Raw genomic sequence first — 26,212 nt, forward strand, 5'->3', positions numbered from 1 at the left:
CCCCACGCGGTACGGGCGATAGCGGCCTTGGGGGAAAAAAGATGACTAAGCCCATACTTAAGATTTCAATGTTCACCGCTCTCAAGCCCGCCTTCGGCACAATCAATTTTTTGGTCCGCGAAAGACACAGCGACGAGACTCGCAACCATCAGTCGTTATTTCGAATTGGATGTCTGGGGTCCGACAAGATGCCCAAGTTTATTCCGCGTCAGCGGAAACAGAAGCATCGTCAAAGGGAACAACCGGCGCCCGTGGACACCAATGTCGTCGAGCTCCAGCCCATTTCCAAAGATGAAAAAGAAGCGAAAAGACAAAAACTCCGAGAGGAGCTGGGGCAGCAACATCCTAATGTGTCTTCGAAAAAGAAGAAGCGTCTGGATAAGTATATTGTATGTGGGACCGCTGCATTCACATCAAGAGAAGATCTCTAACACCCGGTGCAGGACAACAAACTCAAGAAAGAAGAGAACCTGGAGCTTCTGAAGAAACTGGCTCAGGCGCAAGTCGACACCTCCTCTTTGAAAAGTTCGAGGGAGCTGGGAACGCGCAAGACACCAGCAGGCGAACACCAATCCACGGCACCCGTCACCACTTCCACCGAACCCTCCGCCCCCGATCTGTCCGGAGATGAGTCCGACGAGGGAGACCGGAGGCTCAAGGTCTCCAATCCTGCAACCGACCCCGAGCCGGCACCGGTACTACAAGCAGCTATGGGAAGTGGATTGAAACGTCCGCTCGAGGTTGGGCCCGATGGCTTCCCGGTCATCAAGAAGCGAAAACGTGCCGCAAAGCCGACCCCTGCGCCGGTGGCAGAGGAGGTTGCATGGGAAGGGTTTGATTCGGATGATGAACAGGCAAGCGGCGGTGAAAATGATGCTGAAAGGGATTCAGAGGATGAAGATTCCGAGGGTTCCTCGGATCAAACATCAGACGATGAATCCGATGATGAAGACGAGGACTCTGAAAACAATGATGAAGAGAGCGAACCGGCTTCAAAACTCAAGGTTCGCCAGTCGGCCTTCAAGTCCTGGGCCGTTCAGCAAATCAACGACGCAATCGGCTTCCAGCCAACGACCGGACCTGTGGTGATTGAACAAAATCAAGCATTTGCGCCTCTCGAGAAGGCAGCCAAAAACTCAGTCTACGAGGAAGAACCTTTACCCCAAGAACTACAGGTGACCAAAGGAGATCCCAATCGCAAAGCATTTAGTGTTCCGGTCATCCGCTCAGAAGAGATTCAAACTGCCCGCCTTGGACTGCCAGTCGTGGGTGAAGAACAGAAAATCATGGAAGCAATCCACAACAATTCCACTGTCGTCATCTGGGGAGCTACAGGTAGCGGAAAGACGACCCAACTGCCGCAGTTTCTATTCGAGGCCGGCTACGGTAACCCAGACAGCCCTAATCCAGGTCTGATTGGTGTGACGCAGCCTCGCCGAGTTGCGGCTGTGAGTATGGCGAACCGTGTGTCTCAGGAATTGGGACAGTACTCCGACAAAGTCTCGTATCAGATTCGGTTCGAGACGACTGTATCGAGTAAAACAGCCATCAAATTCATGACGGACGGTATTCTACTACGAGAGATTGCAGATGACTTCTCTCTCCGCAAGTACTCTGTCATTATCATTGATGAGGCACATGAACGGAGTGTGAACACAGACATTCTCATTGGAATGGTCAGTCGCATCGTGGACCTGCGCAAATCGATGAGTGAGGAGGATCCGTCAGTCAAACCGCTCAAAGTCGTCATTATGTCTGCTACACTGCGCATCTCCGACTTCACACACAATACGAGCCTCTTCCGCCAAGGCCCGCCTCCTTTGGTCCAAGCAGAAGGGCGGCAGTATCCGGTCACGGTTCATTTCGCCCGGCGCACGCATCGCGACTACGTCGAGGAAGCCTTCAACAAAGTTTCAAGAGGACATCGTAAACTGCCACCGGGGGGGATGCTTGTGTTTTTGACTGGGCAGAACGAGATCCGACAACTCTCGAAGCGACTGAAGCAAGCTTTCAAGCCGACACAGCGGGGAGACACCACCCAGGCAAAAGTACAGCTTTCAGCCAACGATGCGCCTTTGGAAGCGGAGGATTTGGAGCTGGGGGGCACGGAGATGTCTCCAGCGGATCACGAAGATGATGATAGCGACGTGGAGATCACTGGCCTCGACGACCCTGAGGAAGAAGATGACGGGTTTGATCTGGGTGAAGAGGCCATGGATTCCTCAACAAAGGTCCACGTCTTGCCTCTGTACTCTCAACTACCCACCAAAGAGCAGATGAAAGTCTTCGAGCCCCCGCCAGAGAACTCACGACTGATTATCCTCGCCACCAACGTTGCCGAGACCTCACTCACGATCCCCGGTATCAAGTACGTCTTTGACTGCGGTCGAGCCAAGGAAAAGCAATTTGATTTGTTCACTGGCGTCCAAAGCTTCCAGATCGGCTGGATCAGCAAAGCCAGTGCAAGCCAGCGAGCTGGACGAGCCGGACGAACTGGGCCTGGTCACTGCTATCGGTTGTACTCCTCAGCGGTCTACGAGGGCGACTTCGCCGAATATACAGACCCGGAGATCTTGCGCACGCCCATTGAAGGTGTCGTCCTCCAGATGAAGAGCATGGGTCTCCACAGCGTGATCAACTTTCCGTTCCCCACGCCCCCCAGTCGGCAAGGTCTCGCCAAAGCAGAGAAACTACTGCAAAACCTCGGTGCCCTTTCTGGCGATGGCCGAGTGACGCAGATCGGTCGCCGTCTATCGACATATCCGCTCTCCCCGCGGTTCGGCAAGATGCTCTATATCGGCCACCAGCATGGCTGCATGCCCTATGTCATCGCTTTGGTGGCTGCCCTTGCTGTGGGCGATCTCTTTGTCACTGAGAACCAGTTCAATCCGACTGCCACACCGGCCAAGAAGAAGAATGACGAGGATGATTCGGACGAAGAAGGAAAAAGGATCTACACCAATGCAGACCGTCTCGAAGACACAGAGCGCGAGCAGCGCTCCAAAGACTACGCTCGTGTCCAACGTCTTTTCAGCAAACATGACGACACCTCCGACGCACTGAGATACCTTTCTGCAATCTGCGCCTACGCCTACGCAGCCGACGGCGACGCCTTCAGTGAAAAGATGTTCCTGCGCGCCAAAGCCTTCAAAGAAGCAACCCAGCTGCGCCGACAGCTGACCGATATCGTGCGCTCAAACAACCCAGGCCTGGTGGGCGACTACACGGCCCGGCTACCAGAGCCATCGCCGAAACAGCTCAAGGCCCTCAAACAAATCATCACCGCAGGATTCATCGACCAAGTCGCCATTCGCGCAGACTTGGCCCCCATTCCGCCGGAGATGCCGCGCACGCCTCGCCGCGCCATCGATGTGCCCTACCTGACTCTCTTCCGCTCGCGCAGCGACGGCTCAGCACAGGACATCCTCTCGCGCGCTGTCTTCGTGCATCCTTCTTCCTTGCTGGCTAAGCTGTCTCCCAAGGAAATGCCCCAGTACCTCGTCTACTCGCATCTCCAACAATCATCCGCCCACAGCGTCGGTAGTGAGCAGCAACCCAAGATTAGAATGTTCCCCCTGGTCGTACCGAGCGGCCTACAGCTCTCCGCTATTGCGCACGATACTCCGCTTATTGAGTACGGCAAGCCCATCGGCAAGACCGAACTTATAGATGGCATTCCGCAGCGCCGCTCCTGTTGGGTTGTTCCAGCTTTGGTGGGTGATGCGGGTAGTACTGGCTGGCCCTTACCTGCGAAGAAGGTGGTTCAGAAGAAAGATCCGAAAGAGGGGTGGGTTATTGAGAAGTTTGTAGCATAGATTCCCGTCTAATGAGATCATGAACTTGGTCATTTGCATCATTTCATTGCCTAGTGATTGACATTTTAGTCTTAAAGGTAAAGAATTTTCGATAGCAATGCAAGACATGCACCAATGCGCCTAGGTAGTAATCGTCCCAAACTCCATCATCCGAACGAAATAAGAGCATACCCCATCTAATAATCCCTCCTCCGACCCCTATCCTCGTATGGCCGTCGCCCACCACTAAGCTCCCCAGTCTGCCGATCCTCCTGAATGCCCAACGCCTTGCGCAACCGCTCACTTTCCTCGATCTTCGCCTCCGCCAGCTCGTGCACCTGATAAGATTTAAGCTGTCGTCGATCCTTAGGCAGAAGAGTTCTTTTGACTCGTCGAGCACCTCCGGCCTCTTCCTCCTCCAGTTCCTTAATCAGACGCTGCCGCAGCGCCTCGCACCGCTCATCAATTTCTTCCTCGGATAACACCTTCTCTCCCTTATCAGCTTCATCCTCGCCTGCCTCTTTCCCCTTCCCTTTCCCCTTAGACTGAGACTTAGATTTCGCCTGCTCTTCCTCAATCCGCTCATTCTCCTCTTCCAATCTCTCCCGCTCCTCCATAACCTTCACTTCAATCGCGCGCCGTCGGTCATGCTCGAGGATCTGCTTATCCGGCATACGCTGCTTGAATGGTTTCTCGGCGGCGTTGTTGGCGCCTGAAACGGGTGGGTAGGGCGCGCCGTAGCCCCGGTTACGCGGCTTCATGAGCGCGAAATTGCGTTGCACGTAGCCGGATGTACCGCTGCCGCGCGGGGGTGGAGAGACCGACATTTTCGGCCATTTTTGGAGGTGGGAGGTGTTTGTTAGAAGGGTGATTTTGAGTGTGCAACTGAGGTAGGGTGGAGAGGATATTCTCCTCTGCTTTGTCGGTGCTCTGTTTCTCGTTCGATTTCAGAGAGCTGCGTGTTGCAGAAATGAGGTGGTGATATCGCAGGAACGTGGGGCTTGGATAATATTATCGGAAATTGAAGATATGCTTTCAGGCTCGTTGATCAAGTGAGTCTTGTCTCCGGCGATGTAGTTCCGAGAAATTCATCGTCGCAAAGCTCCAAAGATCTTATCTTAATCACATGATATAACGAGTCACGTGATACGGACTCTGTAATGCTTCCCTCCGCTGTTTGAATGATGCTATCTACTCTGGGTTATTGGTTTGATGGTCAATCCAGGATGTCTAGAAATGGCAAGCAGCTCAAGTTGCATATAACAATACATCATGTCCCTCAACAACCAGCAAGTACATGTAACAAACGACCCACGGGAAGCACTGTTTAACAGGAGCAGCAGCCCAAGGGAGGTATTAGGTATGAGCAACAGATTTCAATTGAAGTAGGTCACTGTATACCGAAAACAAGAAAAAGAAAAAAGAGTCAGCGAAAATAAAACCCATGATGCAATTCCCATATAACAATGCTCAACAACGATTCTCTTTTGAACAAGTGACCGGCGCAAAGAAAAATGAAAGAACAAGAACAAAAAACAAAGTGTCATCTCCCATATTTCCGAATCCGAATTTCCTCTCAAGTCGTAAAAATAGAGCCATGTTCGTTTTTAATTTCACACTCCCATTTCCCACATACCCAGGTCCTGCAAAACACACAAAAAAAAGACACACAGAAGACGCCGAATTCAAAGACACACAGGTAAAGTTCTCAGACCGAGGCAGCGAGAAGCATTGACAATCGAATATTTGGCCGGAGGACATAAGGGAATAAAAGGTACCACAATCGTAGAAAATAAACAGTCGAATCACAGAAGGGATAAACAAGGTCAGCAAATCCGAGAAGAGAGTTAAAGATCAAACATCGAAGCCCTATTCTTGCGCCGTCAAGCCATGGTAAGGGGGGGAGAGAAAGAGGAAACACATAGACGTTGTTGGTAATCATATATCACACCGGGATCCCCTGTATGTATACGCCCATATTAGATAAGAGAGAACAAGAATCGGCTCAGCTCAAGTAATGATTAGAAGGATTATGTGGGCAAGCAAGTAAAGTGTGCAACGAATCAGTGAGTACTGGCGATGTCCACGGGGACGGTAACACCGGTGTTGCCCGCTTCCGGGCCCGAGACCGGGGTCACAGTGCTCTTAGCAAGTCCCTTCGGTTCAAGAGAGCCGTCAACGGTGCTCTGGTTGTCGGTTGGGGGAGGTGTGGGCGGCGCAGTCCCAACAAAGGCGCGAGGCTGCTCCATGGTCGGGATCAAGCGCTTAGAGGGCTGAGGTGAGGACTTGTGCGAGTTGGGAGGAGTGGTGGAGGTGGTGTGAGCCAGAGGGCCTGTCACCGGAGAGTTTGGGTCGAAGATGAGCTTCTCAATTGCGACGATCTGTTTGCCATAGCTGAATTTCTTCAACTGGCTCAGCATTGGCTTGATTTGGTCAATCAGAGCCTCGCGCTCGGCGCCCTTGAGCTGGCCGAGAACTTTCTCTGTAGATAATGTCAGAAAGAAACAAGGTTCGGTAGGCGGTTGACTTACGGATGACATAGTTGCCATACTGATCCCGCATCAGACCGAGCAGGGGGCTCTCGCCGCGATCGTTGGGAGAAGTCAAGGTGGAGATGATGTGGTGGCGTTGGTCTGCGGTGCCGAACTCGATGCTCTTCTCGACCACATTGCTGGCAAATTTGTGCTTGGAATAAGCCAGAAGCTGTGACATGACGATTTGGATCATGCGATCGCGATCCTTCTCGTCGCCGTTCTCAATCACATGTTGAATCACGTAGTTGCCGAACTGGTCGGGGATCAGATTGGCCGTGCACGCGTGAAGTTCGGCGAGGATAGACTCCCGGTCAACTTCCTCACAGTGTTCGAGCATGCGTTGGATAACTCGGCATCCGTACGGGTGTGCAGCAAGTCTGTTCACCTGGCCTCGGAAGGCATTGATGATAAACTGCACATATTGCGAAGGAACTCGTTCAATAGCTTTCTGAATGACGTGGTTGCCATTCTGGTCCCGAACACATTTGAGGACATGGTTCTCCAGCTCCTTGACCATGCCAGCTTGCTGGTCAGTCAGAATGTGCTCCAGTGCCTGATGTTGAGTCAGTAGCGTTCTTCCCATAAAAAGCAAAGCAAAATATACCTTTTGAACCACACGGCACCCGTACATCTGTGTTGACAAAGCAAGGACATGTCCTCGCATCTGGTTCGCCAGAACCTTCTTCTGGGTCTGATTGCCATGTTCGAACAGCTTTTGCACAACGTAGTTGCCAAAGACATCCGTCATCAGTTGCAAGCAGTTGGGCTGAATTTCACGGAAGACTTGCTCCTTCTCATCACTGTTGGCAGTCTCCAGCTTTTGCTGGATAAACCGTGAACCATGCTGATCACCACTGAACTCGACAACATGGTTGTAGATGTCCTTCAACTCATATCGTTTGTTTCCTTTGCTGTTCGCCCGGAACTCTTCCAGGAGGGGACTGCGAACAACTTGGGTGGGATCATGGTCGCGATGGCCTCGAGAGACTAGGGCAGCCGCTCCGAGCTGACCGAGGTGGGTGACGGGGTAGAATCCAGAAAGAGCATTCAGACGAGCTGACTGGTAGCCAGAATAGTCGTAGGAAGGAGGAAATTGTCCCCGCTGGAGGGAGCCCGAAGGGCCTTGCACTAGCTCCTGTTCCTGAAGATTCCGGAGTCTCCGCTCGAAAGCAGCTGCCTGGGTGTCGGAGAGACGGCCACCATTGTTTCGATACTGCACCGATGCCTCCGCCCCAGCGTACAAAGGACTATCCATGCGAGTATAGTCTGACGGGGAGATGGAGCCAGTGTCTGCCGCACGGGACCGACCCTGGTAGGCAAGATGCATGTCCGATGTGCCTTCTGCACCATACCCAGCCAGTGTCTGGTAGCCGACATCGTCGGCCTGGTACTTGACCCGCGGGTAGGACCCATCAAAGGATGCGTGAGGGACGTATGGAGGTCGCTGACCTGATTGCTGCGAGCCGTATCCGGCCTCGTTCAGTTGCAGCTTATTGAGACCAGCGCTCAGGTCGACACTGCCGTAACGGCTGTCAAGACCGTGGTTATCGGAGTAGAATGAGGGTTGAGCAGAGTGGGTCGGGCGTTGCGGCGCATATGAGGCAGAGTTGTGAGGCATGTGGGCGAGTGCACTGCGACCTTGGGGCGGGGACACCGTGTCTGACATCCCAGGGGCCAGGGATGACATACCCATCGGGGTGGCCATATCATCCGCGCGTGCACTATCCAGAGTAAAACCAGACTTCACCGGGAAGGTAGCCCCCACGGGACTGTTGCCCAGACCGCTCGAGTTGATCTGCCGTCGACCCTCGCCGTTGCGAAGACTAGGGAACCCACCAAATGATATGCCATCAGCCGAGGGGGAAATTCCCTCTGATGCCGTGTTGAGATATGGCCGGTGGCTCGCGGTACTAGCACCGCTGCTGATTCCCGACGTGCGAGGCATTGTAAAGTATGAGGTTTCACCCGCCTCATTGAGGACAGCTGCGCTCCGGTCATTGCCGCGAGTCTGAATGGGTGAAGTGGCCATGCCACCTCTGTTCTGGCCCATCGACAATGATGAGTTGACGGTACTCCAGGGCATGTTCGGACGGGCTGCCCAACCATCTGATTCAGATGAGGACAGCAACGAACCCGAACCGGACTTGCCCTCGAAAGCAGTCTCGCCAAGGTGTTGATCTACCAAACGGTCAGCATTCCTCCAAGTCTGTAATCCCGACAGCGACATACCATCCCCGAACCCACCTCCTAGGTTGGCATCACCCCAGATGTTGCTGTTCCAGTTGGACTTGCTAGTCCCGAAGCCCTTTCCTACACTGTTGCTCTGAGATCCACGCATGCGGTCACTGTTCATCCCGGATGAACCCATGTTGGAAGCTCGGCTCGATCGTACCTGTGAAACGACGGTTAGTCTTGTCTTCCCTGTTTCCTCCCAATGAAGACCCACGTTATGTACGCTGGTTGCATTAGCGGCCATGGTAGAAGCCATCCCAGGAAAAAGAGCCGATCAACAAATGAAGAAGCAGGTATGTACTCGAGCGGCGAGCGAATATTTGCAAGGAGTGCTAGTAGGACGGCGATCTGTTTGTACTAAATCACAATGCCGATACGACCGACCGAAGATTTGTCGGCCTGTATTTGCAACGGGCACCAGGCACCAAGAACGGCGTACACGAAGAAATATAAGACTGCAAGTCGCAGCGATCCTTGTTAGCAATGCCGTCCATCCAGGCGCAGTGACAGGTATACAGGGTGTCCAGGGCATCGAGGGGAGCAACTCACCAAAGGAGGAGCGAGAAGGGGGACGGTAGAAGCAGAGACGGAGAAAGAAGAGGTTGTTTTGTTCTTTTCCTTTTTGCTCAGCAGCCACAAGCCCGAAACATGTACAGAGTTGACAGGAGCGCAAAGAAGGGAGCCGAAAGGGAGGGAGCCTAGCAAGCTCCGACGGGGTGAGAAATGCTGGTGGGCAGCGAGATGGCTGGAGGAAGAAGAGCACAGCAGTGTAAGATGCAAGGCGACAGGAATTGACACGATCTAAACTGCCCTTCGTTTGCCAGTGCAGAGGGTGTGGCGGTTGATAGCCGGAAGGTCAATATTGAGGCTTGTCGCGACGTTACTCTGCGCCGGGCATGCTCCAGGAATCTCCCAACCTGCCGATCGTCTTCATGTGCCTTATGTGGAGAGGCGATCGCCGAGAATGGTAATCAGGACAGGGCCTTGGGTGATTGGCGGTAGGCAAGGGGGTGGTGCGAGTGAGTGTGTCGGCGGGACGAGGGGATAGTCGAGTCGAATAGCGTGAGCTGAGATTCGATGGAGGAGGAATGCCGCACACCGAAGGAGAATCCGAGGGCGAGGGAGAGAGGAGGGGGGAAGGAGAAAGGGTCAGGTTCAGTGGGTCGATGGATGGGAATGTGGGCGAGAGACAAAGCACGGCATTAATGTAGCCCAGCTGTCACACAGGAGCATGACACGCCCGACGACAGGGAGTCTGGGAGTTTGGGGACGTCGGTCGGTAGGGGATGTGGAGCAGAGGGAAAGGGCAAGAAGGAGAACAAGAGGGGGGAGGAGAAAGGGAGAAGGAATCGCACGCAAGAGCGGAAAAAGAAAAGCTGAAGGTCGTCGAGATGATAGATAAGGCGAGAGAAAAATGATGCGGCGAGTCCCAGAGAACTTTGGAGATCTGCCGCGTTACCGTTTGGTATGGTCATGCATCGAGCGATCATGGAACGGATACTTCGCCCACAATACATTGGATTACGGACGCCTATGTACCGCGCCGGTAACATACGGTCACCGTCGATCTACGATCTCTCCCCCAGCTCCCGGCGCTTCTTTTTAGCCTGGCCCCATCTCTTTCTTTGTTCCAGCGTCAATTGACGGACAGGACAGGACAGCAAACGACCGGAGCGAAAAGAACCCCCGGTTGCACCCCTGCAGCAGGGTCATCATGGTCAAATGCAGTAGCTCCCCCTCAGGGTTCCTTGGGCGACCGTGCTCAGTCGGGCCAGCCTGCGGAATCGAGGTGCAAAACTGAAGTCATTCACACCAAACCACCTTCGGCCAAAAGTTCCTAGCGATCCACTCCGACAACCTCCTGGCATGTTCGACAGCAACCACGGGAGGGCCCGACGCAGGGTCAGCGCATACCATGGGCTGTGCGGTGCTCCCCACGGACTCTGGCAGCAGGACACCATTTACCAAGAAGCATTATTGATTGCCTGTCCGGTGTGTATATACAGATGGAGGAGACCGACTGTCTGATCGATCGGGGCCCACTTAGCCCTACTCCGCCGAGTAAGGCTCCCCAGGGAAGGGACGCAACTAGCGATAAATAATCCCAGGGGCAGCAAACTGCGGTAACTTTACCAGAACAATCCCAGGGAATGCGGGTCGCCCGGGAGGCGACGGCGGCGCGAGTGGTCTTGCCCGGTTGAGGACGGAACATTCTTCTTTCTCCAGCCAAGCGTCCGCCACTTTTGTAACTAACGGGGCGCGCAGACTGAAAAGCGCCGCTCAGACAAGACCTCAACCAGACATGGTCTCTGGGGCCGCTTCCTGACCTGGATGTCCTTTCGTACATGATACTATCGAGATTGTCGCAGACATACAAGGGGGTGATGGTTGTCTCAAATAGCTGCGGATGGTCCCAACGGCCACGCCGATAGAACAACAATAGAACCTGCCAGATGTAAATAATCGACCCGGCCAGCCCCCTTGCGTCTCTCCCACTAACACTACTGACCCTTGGGTCCCTCTGGCGAGATAGTCTGCAAATCAGGACCATGCGCCAGGGCCCATCGGTACCTTCGCCCGTGATAATTCCAAAAGAGACCGAGACACCAAGGTAAAATAAAGTCATACAAGGCGCAGGCGAACAGGGATCTAGGCGTTCGCGATCCTTGCACCGGGGTTGCACAGGGTAGGTGTCAGTTGCCATCACTCGCAGAAAAGTCCGCGACCTCCCCCGGATCTGTTGTGAGTGTTGGGCTGGCTGAAACAGGCGGAAGTGTGACGAGTACTTGGCTCCACTAGGTAATCGTGATGTGTGTATATTTTAACTCAGCCGTTGGCGGTGACAGGTTGTAATATAGCTCGTTTTTGGCCCGATTCGGGATTTCTTGTTTGGGGGGCAGGATCAACAACGGCTTTAGATCGAGGCAGAATATTAAGGGTATTAAGGTTATTGAACAGAGTGTTATTCTAAAGTCTAGAGTTGTACGTGTCGGTATTGTTGTGGGTTGAACAAGATGATAGTTCAGATTCGGGGTTGTATATATATCGGGACCCACTGCTCAGTTCTTCTCACCCACATCAGATTTTGCTATGTCCAAGCGGATGTAAACGAGAGGAAACGGAACATCCACTATGCCCCTCTTGCTTTGGTTTTAGCAGAGGATACTCGTCAAATGACCACCATTGTGGACCAGACGGGTACGAGCATGCGCACTCAGGAGCATGTGGTTCGTGGCAGCGGTTCGCCAGAGAGGGAGGAACGAACGGCCGGAGTTGACTATGCGCTGGTTACACTACGCGACACGCTTGGTACGGCGGACAGGAGACTGCGAAATCCCCGGCGCTTCCAGGCATCAATCACTTGAACCTCTCCATTGCATCATCCTGGACCTGTCAGCACGCCCTAACACACGGACGCGGATCCTTTGAGCCCAGCCTTGGGGTCGGTTCGAAGGGAGTGGGTGTCAACCTGCTAACATCGACGACCGCGTCGGATACAGTCCTAGATAGGTCTCATATGATTCTCCCCAACGGCCACTGCCTACCAAATCGACGCAAAACCGGTGTGTCCGGGGCATCACGCTCAGGGGAAGCCAAAACCGTTCCGTGGGGCGGGCTAGATCATCACCCACTCACAGCGTTGCCAGGCCAAAAATCCAGGCACACCCGACCTCCGATTGGCCCCCAACGCGCCGACCAACAGTGCCATCAACAAACCCCTAAGCCCACTCCAGCCTAGCTCACTAGTCTAGCCCTGCCTCGCCCTCGCTCTCCCCTTTCTCCCCTTCCTCTCTCATTCTCCATCTCACTCCTCCATTCTTTCTTTCCCTTCACAACTCCCCCTCTCTCCCCCCCCTCTATCCCTCCCTTCAACGCACGAGTCAGCTTCACTCTTTCAGCTGCTCTGCAATCCATTCTTTCTTATCGTCCAGCCACTCATTCTCACTCGATTCCATTCTTTCTCCAGCCGTGTCCCGATCCGGCCAATTCATTCCAGTCGCGTCTTCGATCGATCTATCTTTATTTTGGTTATCTCAAATGATCTAAGCAACTCTTCGTGGATTCTGATTTCGACGATCAACAACCTCGTGTCGCCAACATCGAAAACCACCGACCGCCCAACCCACGATCACCCTTCGACCCGTGATCGACGACAAAGATGTTCTTTTCCCAGCTCATGCGTCGTGACGACAGTAACAATGGCGGACTCTCTACCCCCACAGTTGACCTCCTGATCACCCTACTGGTTCTCATCCTGATTGCCCTCGCCCTGGTCGGCGGCCTCCTCGTGCTGCGCCGCAAGCGCAACGCCCGCAAGGATCAATCGGTCCTTCCCATTCACAACGCACAATGCACCCAATCCCACCACTCGCGTCGGTTAACGATAACGGCCTCCCGGACCGAATCTGTCCTGTTGTACGACGAGAAGCGTAACTTAATGGAGAACTCGGACAGCCCGCCACCTAGCCCCGTGCCTGAAATCCGCATCACCTTCCCAGAAGAGGAAGATGAGTCCGGCAAGCGCAAGTCCGGCCGCATGGTCATCGTTCGCATCAGCGACGCCGGCAGTGTGGGCCTAGAACCATGTCACGAGGAGCTGCCGCCATATCAAACCACCGATTCTGGCCGTTTCCACTCCTTGGATATTGAACGGATGGGTGGGTTGAAAGAGAAAGAGGATGTGCGATATGCCTAGAGGACCTACTACCAGCGAAATCATCTGGCAACCTTGGTAGTCCTCGATCACCCCCGATCTTATCTCCGCACCCTTTCCCTACGACCAACCCAAAAGCATGACCAGCATCCTGGCGAACGTCACTGGTTTTTTTCTTCACTATACCTATTGTCCCCAAACCCACCCACCTGCGCAGTCTGCACATAGGCAGAGTAACTCTTTGGAATCGGCCTCATCCCAGGAAGTCCTTGAGACGACGGGTCTCGTGCAAGTCATGGCGCTTCTTCTCTCACAACTGGATACCAGCTGAGGCTGGATTGTGAATAGCGAGGGCCTGCCAATTGATTGTCTTTTTGTCTGAGCGTGTCATATCTTTATCATGGCGTTTTTGAATTCTTTCCTCGGTGCTCATCTCCAACCCTGTCATGTTCCTAGGGTCTGGAAGGATATGCACGAGGGCTTTCCTCTCCTTTTCTCTTTATCTTCTCTTCGACGAACCTCTTCATGGGGTGCACCTTTTCACTTTTTTTCTGTACTTTGTGGTGCCCCCTCTACTCCTTACCCTTCTTGTGTGCCCCTTGGTACTGGCAGCTGGATAATGTATGTACTTAGTCCTCCTATTTGAGTCCGCCTTCTGAGGCAGCTCTGCAATCTATTGCGCGTTTCTACCAGATTTCCTACATCAATCGTAGTCAAGTAAGAAGAACTGGAGCGTAGCTGAAATGTTGTTGTGTGCTCTTCGTCTCGGCCAATCACCGCCCATTTCCCCAAACCCGCCCGTTCCGCGACGTCACCCACTTTTTTCTTTCTCGACCTTCAATAGCTCTTTTTCTTCCTTTTTGCTTGCTGCCACTCTCCTTTTCAACCTCCAACAGTACCTACCGCCATGTACCTTTTCTAGCTCCCCTACGTGCACGAAAGCCGGTCAACAGAAAGAGCTCAGAAGGGGCCAGCTGCGTGACCCGTGTCCGGCGCGGCCAGCTTTCACTTTAGACTCATTCAGTTCTTTCGCGTTTCCTCTCGTCTGAGTCCGGCCAATTGAAACAGTTGACCGCGTGCTTACCGTCGGATAACCTCTCGCACCACAATCCAGTATCACCGTGTCCCAAAACCCTTGTTCGGCATAGGAGTAGTGGCCCTCAACACCTCCCCTCAAAACCACCACACAGTCCGGGGACTACAGACATAACTCAAGAGAAAATGGTTCAATCACAAACCCCAAGGCCGGTGAGGGATAGCTTGAATCCCAATGGTTCGAGTCCCTCCAGCCCTCCATCTGGACCAAAAGGATCCCAGGGCAAAGTGCAGGCCGAGACGACACGGCAGCTGGAGCAGGACTTCAAGAGAAAGCACCTTGGTGTGGTAGGTGTGCTGGTGTGGATACTGTGAGTTTTTTAAAATATCTTTTGGTCTGGTCAGAATTGAAATGCTGATCTATTGTGTTTGGCACACAGGGTTGTGCATCTTGCCGGCATCTGGTTCTTCACGAAGGGGTTTCTCCTTACTCGCATGGTCTTGGAAGACAAATCATCATGCGATGTCCTTCCCTTGGACAATTCGGCCTCGCTGAGCAAGGCCCGTGATGGTTGTTGGCACGACAAGTCCTTCGACAAAGCTGTTGTTATCATCATAGATGCCCTGCGCTATGACTTTACAGTGCCATTCGCCGCAAAGGACGAAAGTGAATCCGCCCATCTGTTTCATGATAATATCCCTGTTCTCTATGAGACTGCAGTGAAGAATCCTGCGAATGCGTTTCTCCTGCCTTTCATTGCAGACCCGCCGACCACGACCCTGCAACGACTCAAGGGATTGACCACGGGCACTTTGCCCACGTTCCTCGATGCCGGCTCCAACTTTGCTGGAAGTGCCATTGACGAAGACAACTTGGTTGCCCAGCTGCGCAACGCTGGAAAGAACCTGGTCCATCTTGGTGACGATACCTGGCACGCTTTGTTCCCTGGTTACTTCGATGCCAACCTCACCCACGCCTACGACTCGTTCAATGTCTGGGATTTGCACACTGTCGACAATGGAGTCACAGAGCATCTCTTCCCTCTTCTTCGCCCCGAAAACAGGTCTAAATGGGATGTCATCTTTGGCCACTACCTCGGCGTCGATCATGCGGGCCACCGTTACGGTCCGAACCATGCCGCAATGGCTGCGAAGCTGCAGGAAATGGACCGCGTCATTCGCGATGTCATCGCTGCGCTGGACGATAAGACTCTCCTGGTGGTCATGGGCGACCACGGCATGGATATCAAGGGCGACCACGGAGGCGAGTCAGATGATGAAGTTGAAGCCGCTTTGTGGATGTACTCTAAGAAGGGTATATTTGGGCGTACGACAAAGGACACTTTGCTACCGCCCAAGCATGCTCGCGAACGCTTCGTGCCGCAGATTGATCTCGTTCCGACTCTGTCGCTGCTTCTAGGAATGCCGATCCCCTTCAACAACCTCGGTTCTCCCATTGAGGAAGCATTTGCAGGATCCAAAGGGAATGACTTCGCGAACTTGTTGGCAGTCAACCGGTTGACTTCGAGTCAAATTAAGAGGTATCAGCACCAGTATGCGATTGTTCGGGGTGCGGGTGATGATGCCGAGTCCATGGCTTTGTGGACTGCCGCGGAAGAAGAATGGAAGACAGCCTCGAAGTCTAAGACTGCGGCTGTGCGTACTAGCTATGATTTGTACCGAAAGTATCAGAGGCATACGCTGGAAATTTGTCGTGGATTGTGGGCCCGATTTGATGTGCTAAGCATGTTCCAGGGCATTGTGATTTTGTTTGCTGGGATCGCTCTCCTTGTGTTCTATGCCCGAGGCTTGAAAGGAGACCGAACGGAACTCACCCCTCGCCTTCTTACGTTTGTGGGTGTGGGATCTGGCGTGGGTGCTGTGGCTGGCGCTGCTTCGGGGTTGTTCGCGGTCACGGAGATGTCTCCTGTTGAAGCATCTGCGCTGCAGGGGACTATTGGAAGTCTTCTGGGTGCTTCCCTCGCAATCTTCAAGGAATCTTCGAACCTGACCTTGCCTCTTCCGAATGGCATGTGGGGATGGCTCGCCGTCTTCTTCACTGTTTCTCAGTCAATTGGGTTCGCTTCCAACTCGTACACGATCTGGGAAGATGATATCCTGCTGTTCTTCCTCACAACCTTTGGCATATGTGCCGGCATCTCATCCATGCGGCAGAAGGCGACTACAGACCGGGTCCTGGGCGTGTATCACTCAATTCTGTTCGTCATTCTGGGCCGGCTCGCTTCATTCTCCCGCCTCTGTCGTGAAGAGCAGATGCCCTTCTGTGTCTCGACCTACTACTCATCCGCAACGTCCTCCATCTCTGCACCCTGGCAACTTGCAATTCCATTTATGGTGACCCTCTTCCTCCCCGGGGTCGTGCGGTCCTTTTATGCCGGGTCCAAGTCCTACGAAGGTGCTGCTACCCTGTGGATTGGCTTTGCGTTCCGTCTGGGTCTCCTGGTCACCTCGATGTTTTGGATACTCGAAGCTGCCGACGACGGCGAGTGGCTCCCCCTTCGCAAAGATACCTTGAAAACCGTTCGGGTATTTCTAGCACAGCTCGTGCTTGCACTGGCTTTTGGAGCTGGCACAGGCGCGTATCTCTACTCCAAGCCCTGTGTCAGCATCAACGTGAGCAAACCCCAAGACGACCCTAATGCTCCTCCTGCGCCTATCATCGCCGGCCAGCAACAACAGCCCCGAACAACCGTCACCATCCTTGGTTTCGGCAATGTATACGGCACACGCTTCTTCTTCCTAGTGATCAACTTCGCACTCGCCATCATCCTCATGCAAAAACCAATGGGCCAGGGTGCCATCGGCCTCCTCGTCTGGCAGATTCTGTCCCTGTTGGAAATCCTCGACACCAACGCCCTAACCCTGACCAACTCCGCCATCGGCCCCGTCGTCCTAGGCCTGCTGGGATCCTTCTACTTCTTCAAAACAGGCCACCAGGCCGTCCTCTCCAGCATCCAGTGGGAAACAGCATTCATCCCTCTCTCCACCATCAAGTATCCCTGGTCGCCACTTCTGGTTATCCTCAACACCTTCGGCGCCCAGATCCTGGTCGCCATCGCCGTCCCGCTCACTGTGCTATGGAAACGGCCCCTCCAGACGCACGATCGCGTCTCCCAGCCATCATCCCCATCAGCCAAATTAATTAACCCCGCGGCGAAGATGCTCTCGGACGTTGTGCAAGCTGCTACTTCCCACCTCCTCTACCTAGCAACTATCAATCTTGCTACCACCATGTGGGCTGGCCATCTCCGCCGCCATCTCATGCTCTACCGTATCTTCAGCCCCCGTTTCATGATGGGTGCAGTTGTTTTGGCCGTTGTGGATGTCGTCCTCATCCTGTTCGCTGTCGCTGGTGTGCGGTGGAGCACTCTGAGCGTCGGCGAGATTTTTGGGTGGTGAGAGGTCAGGACTCTCAGTTAGTCTACCCTAGACCATATCTCTGTACAATGTGTCTTCGTTATTTTGCGTTAGTTCCCGGTCATATAGATTTGAATCTAGATAATCCTTGATCAGCTGTTCAAACGCTGGGGGCCTGAAGAGATTGACCCCGCACGTAAATTAGAATAGGAATACCAGCAAAGTGAACATCCGTAAATTTCACCTCATATTTGTCCAATATGTCCTCTCCCCAAGTGACTCTCTATGGAAGGTACTACTCAGACTGCTCAGCCCGTCTACGCCTCGCTATCCAGCTCAAGGACATCAACTATAAGTACGTGGCAGTGAACGACCAAAGCGCAGCGAGCTATACTGCCATAAACCCTTCAGGCTCGATACCCACATTAGTTATACAAGAGCCACAATCTGAAGAGGGAGCCAAAAACAAACCTAAAATAATTATACGGCAGTCCCTCGCCGCATTAGAGTATCTAGAAGAAAGATACCCACCATCAGCAAGACAAAGAGGTCTCCTACCGCTCGACACACAAGACCGAGCAACAGTCCGCTGTTTGATGAACATCATCGCGTCAGATATCCACCCGCTAACAACAGCTCGAGTGCGCCGACGGATCTACGAGCAATTCCCCAGTCCCGCCGCCGAAGCCGCGGCCGCCACGAGTAATCGCAAATGGGACAGATTCTGGATCGGGAGAGGGTTTGCTAGTTACGAGAGTGTTGTTCAAGAGAAATGTGGGATGTATAGCGTTGGCGATAGTATCACGCTCGCGGATGTGTGTCTCTTACCTGCCGTATGGACTGCGGAAAAATATGGGATGTCTCTCGATGAGTTTCCGACCATAAAGCGGATTGTTGACGCTTTGCATTGTGTTGAGGCTGTTCAGAGAGCTCACTGGAGATGCCAGCCTGATACACCAGAAGAAGACAGGATCGCACGGCCAACTCCGTAGTGATAGATGTTGAGAATCTTGCTGTCTAAATTAGCACTATGTATCCTCTCCAAGATCTATTCTACTTGCAAAGGAAAGCTCTTATGTTCGACAGTCGATTGAATTACGGAGTACTCCGTAGAAGACTGGAAATGCACCCATCTCTTGCAAATTGCCTCTCACTCATTTCATGAAGAAAGGAGCCAGGAAGAAAGCAAATCCTTCTGTCAAATGATCGACAGGGGTGGGGCGGGGCGGGAGGCGGGAGCTTGAAGGAAGATCGCCGTAGAGTTTCGCATCGATCATCTTGGAGCCATCTATAAAATAGAACACTGTGGGAATTGGAAACCTTAATGAACAGAGACTCAAAGCATGCGTTTTTTGAATGCGAAACTTTCATTCTCTTCATTGGTTAGCCTTTGATTATTCCTCGTTTTTAGAAGTATACTTGTAGCCCCATGTTCCTAATTTAGGCCCCATCCATATTCTTCAGCTCCGAGCTTTTCAGCCCCTAGAAGGATGGGATCTGAGCTCTTAAGTTGCCACTACTGAGCTGCCGTGCCTTCTACACTGCTACTCAGCTTCGCAGATAATGTATTTCGTGCGAGAGAGAGCTAGGCATCAAACACGGTGTGACTGACTCTTTACTCCTTGAACGGGAAAATTTGCTGGCCCTCACGAAACGGGACATAGATTCTAAACATAGTAACTATAGGTATCATTTCGCCACATGTTTAAGCTTGGTGGCCAACTCCCTTACGGAGGCAGGATGGGGTCATTGGGTGGCTCTAACGAATCCCTTGGCCATAAGTTTTCATCTCATGCTGTTATAAAGAACCGCGGATTTTCTCTCAGGAGGTCCCAGAAAATTTTGCTCAAAGTCCAACCCCAATCAATCATCCAGACTACAACCATTTCAGAACAACAATGCGTTTCGAAAGCCCGCTTCTTATCCTTGGCCTCTCAGTCCCCCTAGCTCTCTGCCAGGGCGGCACTGTCGAGATCCAGATCCAAGACGGACAATGTGTCTTCCAAGGAACAACACCGAACTGCATGGAGACCACTGGGCCATTCGCTAACGCTAACGGCAACGACTGTTCCGGTAAGTTCTGATATATCCTACCGGAATATTCACAATGGTTAAAATGTAGGCGCTAACTTGACTTTTTTCTCCCAGATGTAACTAATAGCTCGCATGGCCTTTGCGGCAAGAATGCCGATAACTATACCAATCAAGTGATCAACATGTATGGCGATGGGGGGAGACACATCAGTTTCGCGGGCGGGTGGTGCTGGCTTCCGGCGCTGGAGGATGGCGCTACGTGCACTGTTCCTGCGCCGTCATCTTCCAGTGTAGCAACGCCTTCCAGTACGGCACTGCCTTCCAGCACGCCGGCCGCGCGCCGGAAAAGGGAATTTTGAGTTCGTTGAGAACAGCGTTGAATGGGAATAAGAAGCTTGCAGTGCTTTTATTCTTCTGAATGGGGGCTGGCGGAGTTGTGGTTCCACACCTAACCCGTCTCCTACGTATCACATGTTTTCCTCCGGCCGGATCTTGCTCTGTGCTGTGTATATACATCGGTATAAATATGCTATACATTTAGAAACCACCGTTGCTTCTTGCGTATCCAGTAGTCGCTATGGAAAAAAAAGGAAAAGAAAAGAAAAGAAAACCAGTTGGCTGCGTACTGACTCGCTCCCAATTCATTTCCTTCTTAATGTGCTGGCAATATTTTGAGATCGCTAATGAGACTAAATTTGCATGTCCCCGCAACGTCAAGGGAGATATCCTGTTTAACCCAGTTGGTGTGGCATCATCCCCATGGGGCACAAGACTCATTGTACAAGGTTTTTTCATTTTTCATCAGCTAGAGCAAGATAATATAGAAAAGTAACACCCTTAACTAGGATAGATAGATGTATACCCGCTGAACATAAGAGATAACGAAGCAAGGAAAACGACAAACTTTTGGGGCAGAAGGGGGTATTCACAAATGCTGCCATGGCGCATCGAAATCAAAACACTTTGATGTACATGAAAGTCGTCACTGGGGTAGATAGGTTGAGTCGTTGAACAAAGTTTCTGTCGTTTTGTTTTTGTTTTTGGGGGGGGGGGGGGTGTATGGGGAAATGTCGAGAATAAGAGGGAGAGAGGAGAGGGTGGGTATCAAGAAAAGATAGAAGGAAGCAGAAGGCGGTTTCCTCCGGTCAAAGATCCGAATTAACGACTCCAGCGAGAGAAATCTAGATTCTGCAGGACATTGGTATCGGCCGCTGCATTCCAGTCCGCAGCCAGATCCGGGGGCGCGGGAGCAGTGCGAGTAGTCGTCACCTCTTCTGAGAAGATGTTAGGTTTTGTATTCCGGCGCTGGCCGGGATAGGCACCCTCAGCGGCCTCAGCACCCTGCGCTTGCGTTGCCAGAGCTCGCTCGCGGACTTTCTTAATCTCACGGAGACGGGTGCGCCAGGACGAAGTATGCTCGCCGCCCTTGATATTCCAGACGAGCGAGAAGACAGATGCGTTCAGGGCGAGAATGCGCACGAACGCGGCTAGATTCTTGCCGGAGATGACCTTGGGCGTTGCGGCGGGTGACACGCTGGGGAAGCCGGGCTTGCTCATGACTTGGACGTTGTAAAAGAGCTTTTCGGGGTCGGTTTCGCCCTTTGTTCCTCCGGATTCGGTGTAGGCAATGCGGCAGGCTGGGGTGATGATGATGTTGATGGAGTTGAACTCGGATGGGATTGTGTCGAAGTTGAAGGGTAGATTGGATCGGTTGAAGACGATGGTGACGTGGTTGTTTCCGATGTTACGTTTCTTGTTGATGCAGTTCGGATCTTGCTCGATGTTCGTCGGCATCATCGTCGCGACATGGTACACAATCTCCGTCACTCGGTCTCGCCACGCGTACGTGGCTTCTCCATCAGTGTCAGCGTAAAGGCCTTGGGTATTGAACTGCGCATTTCGAAGCGAGACCTTCGCCCCCAGACCTGACAAAAAGTGGTCATAGTCTGTACTGCCGCCGGTATTGGCTAGAATCTCCGTCTCCTTGGTCTGTCCGTTATCAACATAGACAACTCCAATGCGATGTCCGTCCACGATGTCGGTTCGGTCGAAGTTACCAATAGCACGTCGAGTTATGTCATCCTCAGGCACTGGGAGGGGCTGCACCACTGTAGGCGTAGGGAAGGCCGTAGCGGTCAGCTGGAGCATGACGTGACTGGGAAGAATAGCCGTGCGCATGGCATCTGAATGCAAATGTGCATCTGGGGTCGGAGGCACTTGGTGAGGCAGGACTGGTGCCGTTCGTTGCTGGTAGACAGCATAAGTTGTGCCAGAGGCTTGGCGCTTGGTGATCTGGGTCAAGCCCGTCACACCAGCAGTCTCCATCGTAACGATACTCATCCCCACGACCCATGACCTTTTCGAGACGGGTCCATCTGAGGGAGATGGAGGGAAAGTCTCGAAAGGAATGGTTTCTCCCAGATCGGAGAATGCCACACGCTGCATCAGGTCGATGAACACTTGGCACTGTTCCTCAACCACCTCTTGCCCTTGGTCGTCGTGGAAAATAAGTCTGCTGGTGAGCCAATTGACGTGCTTAGGCCGATCTTGGAGCTTCAGCGACAGGAACCAGAAGACCATGACATGGTAAGTCAGATTGTTGATGTACTTCGACATGCCATCCTGGGGAGCAGTTTCGGCCGCCTCCGCTTGCTGCGAGGCAATTTCTTTGACACCGCCACTCAATCTCGATTGAGGCGCTCGGCCAGTAGGAGACTCGGACACTTTGTACCGGTGTTCTCGGGAGGTCTGCAAGAACCGAATGCAGATGCCAAACACGGTGCGAATTTCCTCCTCACGCAAATTGACATAAACATCAGGAAGTCGGGCGAGCAGCGCCAAGAACTCCAAGATATGCACGGCAACATTGGACATTGTAATCACCTTGGCCATCCTGTCCAGGATGCTGGTTAAAGACTTTGTAACCGAAAGAGGAATCTCGTGGCAGGCGAGTGAAAGAGCCTGGATACATCCACGAGACGTGGCGCCCCACGACCCGATAATGCCCAGCATGAAGGCCCGGACAAGATCATCCTCTTCGCTCTTTGCAAAGTGTTCATGGTAACTGATCAGCATGCAAAGCGAGTCGAAAATGCAGGCCGCCACGTCACTCTTCTTGATACCTGTATGCGCCGGCGGTTCGTGGAAAGTCTCGTTCTTCACTTGGTCGCACAGAATACTGCGAAGCAATTTGATCTGTGGGATGGCATTGTTGAACAAGTCCCGATTGCCAAGCTGGGGCCCCACATGAGTGAGAACGTAGCTGTAGACATCCCAGTCGGTCTCCCGTTGCAGCAGCGAGATAATAATCTCAAGCCACATGTTGACCTTTAAAACGCCTATCTGCGCGGAGACTGGCTCCGGCGGTTGCGATGCATCGTCTGCCTGGGCGTATACATACACAAAGGGACTGGGTCCATCAGGTGGCTGTCCAGGAAGTACTTGTGGTAAGGCGTACGTCCAGACTGGAGGCGTGGGTTTTGAAGCACGACCAGAAAGGCTCCCGCTACGTCCCAGGCCAGGTTTAGAAATGGTTGGAACACCAGTTTCTTTGACGGGAAGCTTGGTGCTCGGGGTAGCTGGCACGGCGTCATGCAGAAGATGTTCTTTGACAGGGCTGTCGACGGGGACTTGCGGATTGGGATCCATGCCAATGCTTCGGCCCAGCGCATTGATCAGGAACTCATTCTCCGATGTCGAGATGACAATGACCGATCCAGCCGAATCGCATCGGAGTCGAAACAGGAGCTTCAGCACCGTTAGCCGGGAATCAGCAGGGCGATCCGAAGACTGCGCAATGCGTAAAAGTGCCTCATAGACCAGAACCGTCTTTGTTGCAGAGTGATTCAAGGCGCCTAGCATCATCTTTACAAGGCCCACGGCACACACATTGGCCAGCGTCAATTCCAGAACACTGGCAGACGTGCGGCGGGGCGGAGAGGCGTAACTGGGAGATACCACTTCGCGTGGTTCATGTTTGCGTACGTCACGCTTCATGGGCATACTCAGCGTGGTCACCAGTGTTTTAAAGGTCTCGTCATCACTGAATTGAACTGCTGAGTCGGCAAGGAAAGAGACCAGCGACTCCAGGAACAAGAAATCGTTCTCGGCGGAGAAGTCTTCCAGCAAAAGCCCACAAAGCCCGTGCTCTTGAGTGAAGAGCATTTTCTCCTTGTCGGACAGGGCTTCCTTGAGCGTATCCAAAGCCAGGATACGAACATCCGAAGTCTGTTTCCGTGACGAGACGAACCGGGTGATCAAGTCTTGACAGTGGCGGACCCAAGTCAAATCCTCGGATGGATAACACAGCTTGTCCTCTCGCATGGAATTGACGATCAGTTCGGCCTGAGTCGGTTCAACATGCTGATAAGCCTTCGTGAGAAACTGCACAGCAAGTTGTTTCTGCTCTCTGCCCATCCGCTCCCACAGACATTCGAGAACAGATGCGATCCGAATGAGGTTTGCGAGAATGCTGGACTTTGTATCGTCATGCATAGAGCCTTTGTGAAGCTGAGGCTGTGGTGGGCTTGCCGCAGCAGGCGATTCTTCCCTTTCATCCACCACTCTTCGCGAACAGAGATTGAGAAGGCTGATGAAGGCTGCCCAGTTCCGCTCTAAAGCCACGCGCACATAGTCTCCCTCTAGTATATTCAAACACAAGTCCAGTATATCGGCATCCACGCGACCATCATCTTTCTGGGCAACGACCTGAAGCGAATCGATCAATTGGTCGAACGGGAGTTGGGGCATGCCATCCTGGCCATAAGCACGAATGAGGTCCGAGAAGACGTAGAGAGTGCCACGTAGGACATTCAGATTCCGAACCTGTTCGGGAGCAGATGACTCTGTCAGGAAAGTGCGGAGCGTATTCACCATCTCAGCCTGCCGACGAGATTTGGCGAGACTGCGCACCGCTCGAGACGTGGGACCAGACAGAGATTTGACCGATGCATGGATGCTGCACAGAACCTCCAGCAGTGTATCGAAGCTTGCGTTGGGCACATCGGCATACATGATGACGGCATCGAATACAGCCAGCGAGTTCTTGATGTCGCCGGCGACGCTGGTTCTCCTGCAGATGGTGAACGTCTCGGTCATCAATGATTCAATCTCTTCCGGGGTTGGTGGTTTGCGTTGCAAGGTGATTAAATCGACTGCAAATTGGAACAGATCTCCGAAAACAGCCTCATCCTGGTTAAGGCCGTCTGGTTTCTTTCCTTTTTTCGCTTTGGAACGCCCGGCCGCGATAGAAGTGTAGAGGGGTACGATCCACGAGGAAATGATATGCAGGATGGACGAACTGGTGAAATCGAGCTTCCTCCCATGGTCTGATAGCGAGATTAAGGCCTGGACTTGAGAAGCAACGACGTCTTCTTCGGAAGGACAAGCGATCGACTCAAATATCAAGCGCCGAGCCGCGGGTGACAGGTCCTGCCGAGCCGCAATGGTCTCCAGCAACCTGGCGGCACTTTTCTGGGCCTCCGGAGAGCTATCATGATGCAGGAGATACTCCGCAGCTTCCCACAGCACCACCGACTGATCAGCCGTAAACCACTGCAAAGTCCTCGACAAAAGATCCGCCTCTTCAATCGCCTGCGTCACATTCTGTTTCTGCGAGAGGTTTCGTAGCGAGGTATCGAAATCCGGGCCACCAGGGGCGTCCGAGGAACTGGACACGACGCTGCCTCGATGCATTGATTCAAGTCCTACCACAAGCCGGTTGCTGCCTCGGTGTCCATCGGTCGTGTGCGACAGGGAGTCACTGCTGCTTTCCTGTAGGGAGACGGGGGAATGTGATTTTGGACGGCCGACACCTAGCGTCTTGAAGACATCCGCGAAACTGGATGAGGAGGGTTTATGTTGGGGTGCTGGTGGTGGAGGAACATCGTCGGAAGACATCCGCTTGGCCGAAAGCGCTGGAATTGTAGAGAGGGGAAGGTTGATGCCTATTGGGTTGTGCCGGATGTGTTAGTCGTGGAATAATAATCATCTTGCATCACTCGCTGCCCAACGACAAAGCCATCAGGGGCAATACTGTGCATACCTGCTGAAATATCACTCAAAAGAGCATTTCACCGCATGGGCAGCTCCTATAGGGATAGGTTACACATCCAGAGGTGGCGAAAGGGAGGCAGACGACGTGTGCCAGAGGCTGCCCTAGAGATTGATATCGCCGCGGGAAACAGCTGGACCACGGGGGTGGGTGGGTGGATATTGGAACCAAGAGTAAATGAGGGCCGCGAAAGGATAAGTCTTCCTGCGCGAGTGGCGACAAAGAGAAAGCGATAAAGACTGGGTCCTTCGGGGGGGATCTCACGGGCGATGACAGAGGGGCTGAATGAGTGCTCAGAATCGCATGTTCACCCGGAATTGAGGTTATTCCAGCCCTAGCCGGTCTGATATGATAGGCGGAGGCAGTCACCGCCTATCATATCGCCCGGCAGATTTCAATACTGACAGTGGGGGGCGGTGGAATCATTGACAGCATGAAAACGGAAACAATATCCACTCAATAATCATGATGCGTCATTGGTTTATCGCACGGGAAATAC

At 53.0% G+C, this 26,212-nt stretch overlaps 8 protein-coding genes across 8 annotated transcripts; 5 read left to right on the top strand and 3 right to left on the bottom strand.

The window, feature by feature from the left end:
• Positions 1–188: 188 nt before the first annotated feature.
• On the top strand, positions 189–3,815 carry N7510_006239 (ATP-dependent RNA helicase ECM16; the record flags this gene model as incomplete). The annotated part of the gene is made up of 2 exons (XM_056978165.1): positions 189–389; positions 444–3,815. The coding sequence occupies 2 exons, from the start codon at positions 189–191 to the stop codon at positions 3,813–3,815; spliced, it is 3,573 nt and encodes a 1,190-aa protein (XP_056834197.1).
• Positions 3,816–3,991: 176 nt separating this feature from the next.
• Positions 3,992–4,621, bottom strand: cwc21 (U2-type spliceosomal complex subunit CWC21; the record flags this gene model as incomplete). Its single annotated transcript, XM_056978166.1, has 1 exon — positions 3,992–4,621. One exon carries the CDS (start codon positions 4,619–4,621, stop codon positions 3,992–3,994), a length of 630 nt encoding a protein of 209 aa, XP_056834198.1.
• A 1,236-nt stretch (positions 4,622–5,857) lies between these two features.
• On the bottom strand, positions 5,858–8,816 carry N7510_006241 (mRNA-binding protein PUF3; the record flags this gene model as incomplete). Its single annotated transcript, XM_056978167.1, has 4 exons — positions 5,858–6,276; positions 6,326–6,881; positions 6,933–8,506; positions 8,558–8,816. The coding sequence occupies 4 exons, from the start codon at positions 8,814–8,816 to the stop codon at positions 5,858–5,860; spliced, it is 2,808 nt and encodes a 935-aa protein (XP_056834199.1).
• A 2,917-nt stretch (positions 8,817–11,733) lies between these two features.
• Positions 11,734–11,925, top strand: N7510_006242 (uncharacterized protein; the record flags this gene model as incomplete). Its single annotated transcript, XM_056978168.1, has 1 exon — positions 11,734–11,925. The coding sequence occupies one exon, from the start codon at positions 11,734–11,736 to the stop codon at positions 11,923–11,925; it is 192 nt and encodes a 63-aa protein (XP_056834200.1).
• A 794-nt stretch (positions 11,926–12,719) lies between these two features.
• On the top strand, positions 12,720–13,256 carry N7510_006243 (uncharacterized protein; the record flags this gene model as incomplete). The annotated part of the gene is made up of 1 exon (XM_056978169.1): positions 12,720–13,256. One exon carries the CDS (start codon positions 12,720–12,722, stop codon positions 13,254–13,256), a length of 537 nt encoding a protein of 178 aa, XP_056834201.1.
• A 1,179-nt stretch (positions 13,257–14,435) lies between these two features.
• N7510_006244 (mannose-ethanolamine phosphotransferase GPI13) lies at positions 14,436–17,669 on the top strand (the record flags this gene model as incomplete). Its single annotated transcript, XM_056978170.1, has 2 exons — positions 14,436–14,620; positions 14,690–17,669. The coding sequence occupies 2 exons, from the start codon at positions 14,436–14,438 to the stop codon at positions 17,667–17,669; spliced, it is 3,165 nt and encodes a 1,054-aa protein (XP_056834202.1).
• A 218-nt stretch (positions 17,670–17,887) lies between these two features.
• N7510_006245 (maleylacetoacetate isomerase) lies at positions 17,888–18,619 on the top strand (the record flags this gene model as incomplete). The annotated part of the gene is made up of 1 exon (XM_056978171.1): positions 17,888–18,619. The coding sequence occupies one exon, from the start codon at positions 17,888–17,890 to the stop codon at positions 18,617–18,619; it is 732 nt and encodes a 243-aa protein (XP_056834203.1).
• Positions 18,620–20,819: 2,200 nt separating this feature from the next.
• On the bottom strand, positions 20,820–25,559 carry N7510_006246 (putative GTPase activating protein (Tsc2); the record flags this gene model as incomplete). The annotated part of the gene is made up of 1 exon (XM_056978172.1): positions 20,820–25,559. One exon carries the CDS (start codon positions 25,557–25,559, stop codon positions 20,820–20,822), a length of 4,740 nt encoding a protein of 1,579 aa, XP_056834204.1.
• Between the last annotated feature and the right edge of the window lie 653 nt (positions 25,560–26,212).

This window comes from Penicillium lagena (genome assembly GCF_028827675.1).
Source record: "Penicillium lagena strain IBT 129212 chromosome Unknown utg000003l_segment0_segment0, whole genome shotgun sequence".
Classification (NCBI taxonomy): Eukaryota; Fungi; Ascomycota; class Eurotiomycetes; order Eurotiales; family Aspergillaceae; genus Penicillium; species Penicillium lagena.